The sequence below is a fragment of the Camellia sinensis genome, chromosome 1, assembly GCF_055761805.1.
Source record: "Camellia sinensis isolate YWXY chromosome 1, ASM5576180v1, whole genome shotgun sequence".
Lineage (NCBI taxonomy): Eukaryota > Viridiplantae > Streptophyta > Magnoliopsida > Ericales > Theaceae > Camellia > Camellia sinensis.
This window is the reverse complement of record NC_138961.1, coordinates 190,842,389-190,853,027: the sequence shown is the minus strand read 5'-3', so window position 1 is coordinate 190,853,027 and position 10,639 is coordinate 190,842,389. Positions and strand designations below refer to the sequence as shown.

General features: G+C 30.8%; 1 protein-coding gene across 1 annotated transcript; it reads left to right on the top strand.

Moving 5' to 3' along the window:
- The first annotated feature begins 3,350 nt into the window (after positions 1–3,350).
- On the top strand, positions 3,351–10,639 carry LOC114317080 (uncharacterized). Its single transcript, XM_028263777.2, has 4 exons — positions 3,351–4,201; positions 4,294–4,341; positions 4,576–4,648; positions 10,181–10,639. The coding sequence occupies exons 1-4, from the start codon at positions 3,741–3,743 to the stop codon at positions 10,373–10,375; spliced, it is 777 nt and encodes a 258-aa protein (XP_028119578.2). The 5' UTR covers positions 3,351–3,740; the 3' UTR covers positions 10,376–10,639.

Below are 10,639 nucleotides of genomic sequence, written 5' to 3'. Positions count from 1 at the left end.
TTAAAGAAAGACCATGTCTACCCTTTTCAACCTCAACAATTCCTTAACCCTTGAACGTCTCTCTGCCTTACCAAATCCGCGAACATTCCAGGAAAGAATCTTCATAACAACATAACAATTTACCAAAAAGCCCCTTAACAAGTGCTACACTTAAGCACCTGGCCCCACCCCTTGTCCTTTCACTCTATCAATGTCTTCGTTTTCCATATGAATTAGCCAGCTTCATGCCCAGTCAATGCCAGTTCCAACTTGATTCTCATCTGCACTGTGGCCTCAGCCTCTTTTCTAACTTTCTTTTGCTTACATACGTCATTGTTAACAGAGAAAAATGACAAAGAAGCCATTACTGCAACCAATGCACCTCGTTGAAAGCCACTTCTGAATGGAGCCCCTCATTTTCCCTTTCTTCCCCAGAATCTGCCTTGAACATCAACAGTGTTAATCGTCTCCTTCTCACTGAGCTCCTTTTTTGTTCTTGTCCTATTACTTTCCTTAACTTGGGCCGCAATTCTATTGGCCTAAACATATGCACCAGGTTGGGACACTTCTCCTTCATCTTCACTTGGGCTAAGCTCATCATCACTATCTCCCATTTTCTCAATTGGGTTTTCCTTCTCAGCAGAAACTGCCTTATCATTGTCATGCCCTTTACTATGCCCATCAAAATGGGCTTCATCCAAAATCACTTCCAACGATATGTTGGGCTTAAGTAAATCATTTTCACTTAAACTTTTCATAAGCCCATTCAGTTCAGATGATGCCTCCACTGCCTCAACTGCTCGACTTCCACTCCCCTTAACCTCCTGCAATAATGATGTCTGCATGCTCACATTGGGTAGTGGATTAACCACAACAGTATTACAAATTCTCATTTCTACACCTATCTCATTAACCATAGAAAGAGAGGCAGAATTAGACGTGTGCTCAGACCCTACCCCTACTGACACATCATTACTCCTCTTACTATCTTCCATGTCACGACTTTTCGCCACATCAGCCATAAGGTTGGCCACATCATCATCCTTCTTTCTGCTTGCATGGTTCGTTGCAAAACTAAGATCACCATCACCCATGGACTTTTTTGGCACGTCCACAATTTCGACTACATGAACATGATTCATACTGTCATCTCTTTCCATAAGCACAGTTTTATCGATACGTTTCAGTTGAGATGTACAAATTCGAACTTGCCTACACTTCAACGGCTCCATGCTTAAAACATTATGATCCAGCTCAACAACTTCACCGCAAGCTTCACCAATTTTTCAAAAATTATTAACATTCCACAGATGTAGAGGCACACCAAAACAACTTACCCACACAACTCATTCATTATCCAGCTCACACCTTTATGCCATTCAATGATTGACTCGCACCACTCCATAATCCAATCCCCAAAGCTATGCATCAATTGCATCATGTCTTCTTTTGATTTGACAGTAATCAACGCATTTCTCCCACCACCCTCTGAGTTGAATATCCTTTAATCCTCTAAGTTGGCATCCTACTTTGAGGTCAGCGAAGCTGCAATGGGTTTTAATTTTAATAACTACACTCATTAGTAGCCAACTGGTGGCATATTCTTCCACCTTAATCTTGGTATTAGTGCCACTAACATCCATTCCTCCTTTCAAAACCACACCGTAAGAGCTTCTCCCTTCAACACCTGCCCCTATTGATGTCAGTATCCTAATTGATTTCTGAATTGCTGCTCTTGAATATGTTGGTTCCTTATCTCTCCCAAAATCTGTCTTTTTTACCTTTAATGTTCTATCACCACACCATACTCCATTAGCTTTCTGAATCACTATTCCTGCTGCAACAGAACGATCATACCTTACAAGTTCGAATCTGATTCGCGTTGCTTTTCTCCTTTTGTCAGGGATATAGACATCTTTGATGACACCAAAATTTGAAAACATAGTGAACAATCTTTTAGGGTTCATCGATTCCGGAATCTCATCCACAAAGATTGTGTGGAGCTTTGCTACCGGACCCTTCCTACCTTGTCTTTGTCGGAACACCGGCTTCCAACCACCTTCGTTGGAACCCATCTTTTTGTTTTAATAACACAAATAGTTAACGGATCAAGTTATTGTTGAACCTCATAATACAAATTTATCAATAATAATTCATTTAATGAATAATTAATTACTTATTTTATATTTACCAAAAAAAAAGTTATTTACTTTAATATTATTTTCACTAAGAGATACCATGACATTTTTTAATCCTTTAAGTAATTTCGTTCAAATGATTTAAAAAGTATATTTATGGCTAATATGATTTTTTTTTTTAATTTAAGATAATGTATTGTTGTTCATTATTTTTAATCAATTTATTAAAAAAATATAGTAATAGAATATAATTTTATAAATTAGGAAAATAAAATTAAGTTAAAATTTAAAAAAAATTATAAATAATTTTATTAACTAGAATTTAGTTTATAAAATTTAACTTGTAAACATAAATTTTTTTTTCAAAATCTTGGTATTTTAATTAAGTTTAAAAAAATTTCACATGATAAAAAATGACACATCTTGATAGTACCAAAAAAAAAGGAACTAGATTTATGTGAAGATAATTTTGACATAAAATTAAAGATAAATTACTGTAAATCTTTTTAAATTATGACTTATTTGCATTTTACTTATCTGAACTTCAGAACTCAACAAATTAACCCCTTCAAAATATTATTTTATTACAGTTAATCTTTTTTGTTTGGATTTTATTACAATTTACAAAAAATCAGATTATGTGTCAAACACACGACACATTATTAAATTTTTAAAACAATAATATCCATTGTTAATTGTTTTAGGATAATAATATTATTATTTAGTGATTTCGTTTGCACTTTATTTTCTTCATCTTAGTGACAAAGTATAAATGCGTTCACTAGGATAAGAATATTTTTACTTTAAAAATTTATATCATATATTTTACACATTATCTTATTTTCTATAAATTCTTAATAGCATCTTAACCACAAAAAAATAAAAATAAAAATAACTATAATGAAATAGTACTTTTAAGGCAAATGGTAAATCAACCATAAGTGAATTAGAATGTCATGATAGAAATAGGACCAATATCATACAGACCCTACCATGTGGTGGCATGAAATACCTGGTCGTCAAGAACACTGTTTTAATGAGAAAACAGCAACCGAACCAAGTCAAGACTTGAGAGTAATAGTTTCAGTTTTTGAATGAATCGATGCAAAGCTAATTGGTACCAAACACAATCGTTCCTCTCTCTCTCTCTCTCTCTCTCTCTCTCATACTGCGTTGGCGTGCATCTGGAAGTAAACTAACAATATATATAATCCTTTAGTTCTTCATCAATTCAGATACAATCATACAACGACAACAAGAAATAAACCAAAAAAGAAAGAGAAAGAAGGAGACAGAGAGAGAAAGCAGAGCACGCCTCGGTAAAGAGCAACACTTACCCTCCCTCTATAATTCCGTGCATGTGTCTTAAATTCCAAAAGACCCCCAAAAAGATAAATGATACAAATCAAAGCAACTATATGCAAATTATGCAATATGAAAGTAATGAAAACATAGTGAGAGAGAGAGAGAGAGAGAGAGGGGTAGGGTTGTGGGTTTGGTATGAACAGTAGAGAAGTTTTTGCCTATCCATAAAGGACCAAACAAAACCCTATCTTTCTATCTTTGTTTCTACCAAACAAACATCTTTTTTGCATAAAGTGGAATTATATCAAACACATTGTCATGGCCTCTTCTTCCAAAACCAACCAAGATTTTGATCCAGCAAAACAACAAGAGGATGAGAAAGAGAGAGATTGGCTTGAGTTAGGTTTAGGGTTTGGCTCAGTCTGCAAAAACCCAGTAGATATGTCAAGCTCAGCTTCGTCATCTTCCACTTCTTCTTTGCCTTTACAACAAACCCAACAAAGATTAGAATTAGGGTTAGGGTTAGGGTTAGGGTTTGGTAATGAGTGTGTGGCTCTACCAGCTGGAAGTAACTATGATCTTTATCATCATGATCATAACATGGTGTCATCATTAGGTTTGTTCACCTCACCATCATTGTTATCTTGGCCATTGCATGTAGATGTAGATTCATCAAATAGCTTTCTCGGCCTTCATGACCGGTTAATGCCGGTTCCAGATGATACCTATCATAGACCCCATCCTGGATTGTGGTTCACACTGCGCTCCTCAATCAACAGGTAACCAGTCTCTCTCTCTCTCTCTCTCTCTCATCATAGTAGTAGTAATTCATAATGATGATGTTGAATGAATGGTGTTTGTGGAATTGCAGGAATGGAGAAGAGCTGCCCCAGTTAGCAAAGGCGTACATTAGAGTGAAGTAAGTGGTGCACGTTAGTAATCACGCATGATCATATCAAAGTGTCATGTTATAGTCGCTTTTTTTTGCCCTTTTTACTACTAGCAATCTTTTTAATTTCTACATGGTAATGATGGTGTTCAGTGAAATGAGTGAAAAAGCTGACGTTGCTTTTCTTTTCTTTTATTTGCTTTTTTTTCCTTCTTATTTCATTCTTTTTTCTTTTTTCTGTTTTTTTTTTTTTTGGTACAAAAGAGATGAGAACGTGACAGTTTTCGTGGTTAAGACATACCTGGTTAGAAAGCTTGGTCTCTCCAATGAAGCTGAGGTAATCACACCCCCCTATTATTTTAAATAATGTTATTAAAAAAGTTAACTATATGATTGTATATCGATTAATATTGAATAATAACAATTAATATGTCACAAAATATTAGTGTAATAATTCTAAAACCTTGATCTATATATGATCCCATTGTTAAAATTTTGATTAAAAAAAAAGACACAATGCTTAAATGAATAGAATTTTAAAAGATCCATATTAATGTTCATTTTTTAGAAATCTAGCTTATTAACAAGATCCAGATTTTGTATTTAGTTTTAGTGTTACTATTTTTATTATGTACTTTTTCAATAATTATTACAAAAATTATACAAATTAGAAACTATGACAGAAAATTTACCTAAAAAGTGAATAAATACTTTGGATGATACCCAATATAATCTCATTCATACAATTCAAATTCTAAATAAAATTCTGATTATTATTTTTTTAATTTATAGCATTATTGTTAACTTGAAATTACGAAACTTGCATGGAAGTGTATATCTTTGTTTAGAGGAAATGACAAGATTTTCTTGACGTTGATCAGTTTAGGCTAATGATGTGCCTGCCTTTTTAGCCTCCTGCATACATGCAAATCATGGGTATGGCCGCTTGCTTTAGGGTTTTTGATGGGTTGGAGTTTGAATTTTGAACTCACTCACTCATAAGTTTTAAAAAAATTATTAAAAATATTCGTGACATTATTTATGTGATATTCTTAATCAATGAGTACAACATAAATATATTAGCATTGTTTTGACAACTTATTAAAAAGTCAAAATATCACTACCAAAAACTCAACTAGTCTTTGTATTTTTCTGTTCATTTTTTAATAAAAAATCAAAAAATCAACAAAAATAGCTAATTCTTAAAATAACCGTAAGTGAATCATCATTTATTTTCGTATTCTAATCACATAATAAAGTTGAGTTAATATGTCTCACTTGCAAAATTTCTTATTGTGGGTGTTTGGAAAGTTGTTATTTTAGTAGGTTATTTTAGTTTTCGACTATTTTAGTAGGTTAAAATTTTTGTATTTGGAAAAATAGTTAGATTTTTTTTATAATTGAATATGATATTTGTAAGAAAAAAAAAAAGAGATAATTATGGGTTTGATGTGACATTGTCTTATTTTTTATTTTAGTCTATTTTGTCATTTTGTGAGTTTTAATCCAAAAAACTAAAAAAAATCTTTGCCAAACACCCCCATTATATGACTAATTGTGACATTGTACGTCGGTAAAATTTTAATTACTTATCAATAAAAAAAAAAGCTTATGATTTTATAGTTTAATGTATATATAGTTTACCATTAATTTAATTTAAATTTTTTTTTTCAAATCTACACTGTAATGATTCCCCTTGAATAATTATATTAATTTAAAAATAATTTTACAAATCTACACTGTAATGATTCCCCTTAAATAATTATATTAAAAGCTGTATAATTGGATGCTATCCTAGGTGGAAAGTAATAAGGGATAGTTACAATTCAGCGGTCTTTTAAACAGTATTTACACGTACATGAAAAAAAAATAAATTTTAATTATTAATGTTATATAATCTACCATTATTGTGTAATTTGTTTTAAAAAAAATTACATTGCGTTAATAAAGGAAATTAAGAGTACGGTGAGATTGAGTGAGAATATTATTAATATGGTGGTATTAAGTTAGAAATGTAGTATAAAGAGTGTTTGTTTATATATTACCGGATTAGTATAATATTAATATATAAATTAATATTTTTAAATTTTTAGTATTTTTTTAATATTGTAATTTTTTTGTCTAAAAGATATAAATTTTGCTTAAATATTATTTAAAATTTTACTAATCCCCTCACTTAATTTCTAATCCCAACCCTCTATGGGATTGGTAATCCTTCTAATTTGAGGAATTACTAGTTCAAGGAATAGTTTAATCTCATTACTCATATTTCTAACTAAATACTCTTTAGATAGGCCCATCCGCGATTAATCTAATTCTCCCAAAGCCAAACAAACATGATCATTCAGTCTAGTCTCTGATGATAAAGTATACTCTACATTATGTATGTATATATGATGATGAAATGAAAACACAGAACATTGCTAGCTAGTAGTAGTAGTAATCCATTTAACTTGTTGACCCTTATTGGCACTTTTACGAAAAGTATAGTTCTTCTTTCTGACTACCCCAAGATTCCTAATAGGATTATTCAGTGTCACAAACACATCACATGAAACCTAGATGAGTCCCATATCATGTTTTTTTTTTTGTTTTTTTTTTTTTTAATATTATTATTATTATCAGGAAAAGACAATTTTTATTGATGTAAATCACTAGTACAAGGAGTACAATCCAACACACATCAATAAAAAATAGACCTTGCTACAACATTATGCTTAAATAACATATCCCAACTAAGTTATAATCATGTGCTAAAGCTACAGACAACCAAAACAAAAGAAGATAACTAATGGAGAGAAGACTGGCTGGAGAGGAAAGGAGGTGTTTTTTTGAATAATCATCCAATCTTAATTTATTGAATTTGAGTTATGATTAGTATTATAGTCACGATACAATGTAATTAGATCCTAACTTCTAAGTAGGGGAGATGAAGGGTATATGCGGTGAGAGGAACGGCAAGGGAGGAGAGGAGAGGCAAACGAGGGTTGAAGAGGAGGGAGAAGAGCGAGAGGAGGGCCTTGCAAGTTGCAAGTGAGGGTAGTTGTTGAGGGAGATGGCACATCAAGAGAGGGTGAAGAAGAGGGTTTGGCATCGGCGGTTGGCAGTTCCAAAAACTATAGTGGAACTTGACACCATCTTATGACTAAGGTTTCGTTTGGGAACATGTTATTTTAGTAATTTTTTGATTTTTTGATTAAAATATGAGGTAAAAAAAGCTAGTATATTTGGGGTGACTTTTTAGCTTTTTACGAAAATATATGCAAAAAGTAAAGAGAAAATGAAATTTTTGACTTTTTGGTATAGGTTATAGGTTTTTTTGGTTTTTTTAGTAACTTTTGGCTGAAATGTTAACTTGCCAAACGAGACCTAAAATATGTTTTACAATTGCATCCAAATTCTATTATACTGTTGTAATTTAACTTTATTAACAAATTGGCATTTTATAATCTCGACAAAAAAAAAAAAAAAAAAAAAAACTATTAAAATGTGGTTATAAGATACTCCACCTTGTACTTGGTGAATGATAAACAAGAATAAAGATCGAGAGTTCTAGAAAATGAGTATTAAAGAGAGCTCTAATAGTAGGTCTCATCATGTGATATAGGGCTCGTTTGGTTTGATTTTCTGAAAAAAATTTGGGAAATTTTCTCTACAAATAAGTTTTCAAAAATAACCAAACCAAACAAATTTTCCCAAAAAAATTTCCCAAAACTTGTAAACCAAACAAGTTTTCCAAACAAATCTCTCTCTCACACACATCAAATCAATCACTTTTTCCAAAACTCTATCTCAAAATAATTTTCCAAAACATCTTTTAAAAAAAACCAAACCAAACATGTTTTCGTACTTTTTATCTCTAAAACACATCTCTCAAACACAAACCAAACATACCCATAATATTTTGACTTGTGCTTTTGTGTTTTTTTTGTTTTTTGTTTTTTCACGTCAGTAGAGCTCTAAATCACTGCTGGTAAACAATAATCACAATAATTAGGCTTGCATGGAATATTGCTGTGAGGGTTTTTTTTTTTTTTTTTTTTGGACTGACCTTTTGGGTAAAATAGAAATTTTAAGTTTAGGTTTTATTATGCTGTGTACCTCTCTTCTGGTATGTGCATGTCTAGGCCTGTTTTAAAGTAGTCGACCAGCACTGCCTGCCTACTCAAGTGTTTATAGAAAAAGTAATGACACATCTCTTAATTTTAAAATTTTAATTGAGTTTTAATAATGTGACAAAAAATAAAAAAATAAAAAAAAAATAAAATAAAAACTAAGGCATCACCATCACTATGTAACCCACACACTTAGAGCTCCCAATTTAGAATTCCCAAACATTTTCTTATAGGAATTGGATTGTCTCCTCCAATATACGGTGGACTTGTACATTCAGTTCTGGTCTGGATTCATCAAAAGTCTTCTTTGATTTTTAGTATTTGTTTAATTTATTTTGTAAGTTTCTATATAGATGATTTATTAGTTATTAAACTGATAGTAGTAGTAATATGATTTAAACATTTTTTAAACTAGACACTAGAATGATTTTGAAAATAAATTGTTTTTGTTTTTTCAAAAGCAAATATGATGAAATTATATGTCTACATTTATTGGATCAATGTGATTTTATTTATTTTTTAATCAAAGTAACCTAAAAAATAAATAAAACTTAGACTAGACATGACAGTCTATATAGGCTTCGTTTGAGAAGTGGGTTAGTTTTTTAATTTTTTAATTTTTTTTGGGCTATTTTAACCTGGGGTTAAAAAGCCTGATTTGGGAAGGGCTTTTGGCTTTTTTAATTTTTTTGTGAGAAAAAGAATGTAATGATTATGAGTTGAATGTGATGTTTTATCTTATTAGGGCTAAAAAGCCTATTTTATTTTTTGTGACTATTTTAGTCCCAAATCCACTTCCGGCATAGTGTACTGAAGACAATTTTGTCCCAATTATATTAGTGGAAAACTGTATTTTTATGTACTCTCATGTTTATAGTTGCTTGCTTATTTTTGAATAGTATTTACTGTGCTTAGTTTGAGTTTTCTGGATTAAGTTTTTTTTAAATTGACTTTTTTGGTTTTTGCGTTTTTTTGTTTTTAGTGAATATTTTTTAAATTTTAAACATTTTTTTTTACATTTTTAGATGCACCTTACTTAGATGTATCTAAAAAGTAAAAAATTTATGAAAAAATATTTTAAAAAATTAATAAATACATAAAAATACAACAAATGTACTGAATTCCTGTATTTTTTTGTATTTTTAGTATTTAGTGAATTTTTAAAAGATTTTTTTTATAATTTTTTTTACTTTTTAAGTGTATTTATGTTAGGTGTGTCTAAAAAGTAAAAAAAATTGTTTAAAATATTAAAAAAATTCAGTAAAAACAAAAAAATACGAAAAATAAGAAAGTAGAATTTTTTGAAAAGTGTTTTAGAAAACTGAAAACCAAGCAGGTGATTCATTTTATCTAATGAAAGTAAAAGCTTTACTTAAACAATACACAACACAACAAATAAAGATGAAAACATATTGATGCTTGGTGCATTCTTATCGCTATATTGATATCTTTCTCTATATTTCTATACTTTCTTCCATCAATAAAATTTGTTACTTTACTAATTCGAAAAACATACACAACACAACAAAGAAAGGTGAAATAAAAAAAGTTTCCAGCGGGCAAATGAAAACGAAATTAAAGTTAAAATAGTAGTTTCCAAAAATTTAATAGGAAAAATAAAGAATTATAAAACTTTATATATAGATGCAACTTTTTAAAACTTTTTATTATTTAGGGTCACCCTCACACTTAATATTATTTTTGAAGAAAAGTTATATCTCTCACCATGTTGACTAGATTAGATTTGCATGTAGGTTGATATTTCATGCATGGGGCAGAAGTTGTGGCAGTGGCAGACTTTGAAGCAAGTAAGAGATGCAATATGGTTTCCAGGGTTGGTTGAATCTCTGAATTATTCATCACAGAATTCAGAATCAAATGCCATGTTTCTATATCAGCATCATCATCTCATGTCTTTAAATTATGGAAGACCATGCTTCTTCAATTAATTAATTAACAATAATTGTGCTTATGCCTAATTAATTTTACCACTTTTTTATTTTTTTATTTTTGGGTCGGGGAGGGGAAGGGGAAGGGGAAGGGGATGGAGGGAAAGCAGATCCTGAGGCTCAATCCAGATTGATGAGTTAGCTTAATTGAGTTTGAAGCTTTTTCACTGTATCACTTTTATTTTTGCTCTCACTCTAGTTCTCAAATTGTATAAATGTGGGAAATATTGCTTCGTAATGTTTTATATATTATTGTCTTTCGGC

What these genes read in the sequence shown, in the direction of transcription:
- LOC114317080 (XM_028263777.2), top strand. Translation starts at nt 3,741, where the DNA reads ATGGCCTCTTCTTCCAAAACCAACCAAGATTTTGATCCAGCAAAACAA. An exon ending in AAGGCGTACATTAGAGTGAA is followed by an intron (nt 4,342 to 4,575) that starts GTAAGTGGTGCA and finishes TTGGTACAAAAG; the next exon opens with AGATGAGAACGTGACAGTTT. An exon ending in GTCTCTCCAATGAAGCTGAG is followed by an intron (nt 4,649 to 10,180) that starts GTAATCACACCC and finishes ATTTGCATGTAG; the next exon opens with GTTGATATTTCATGCATGGG.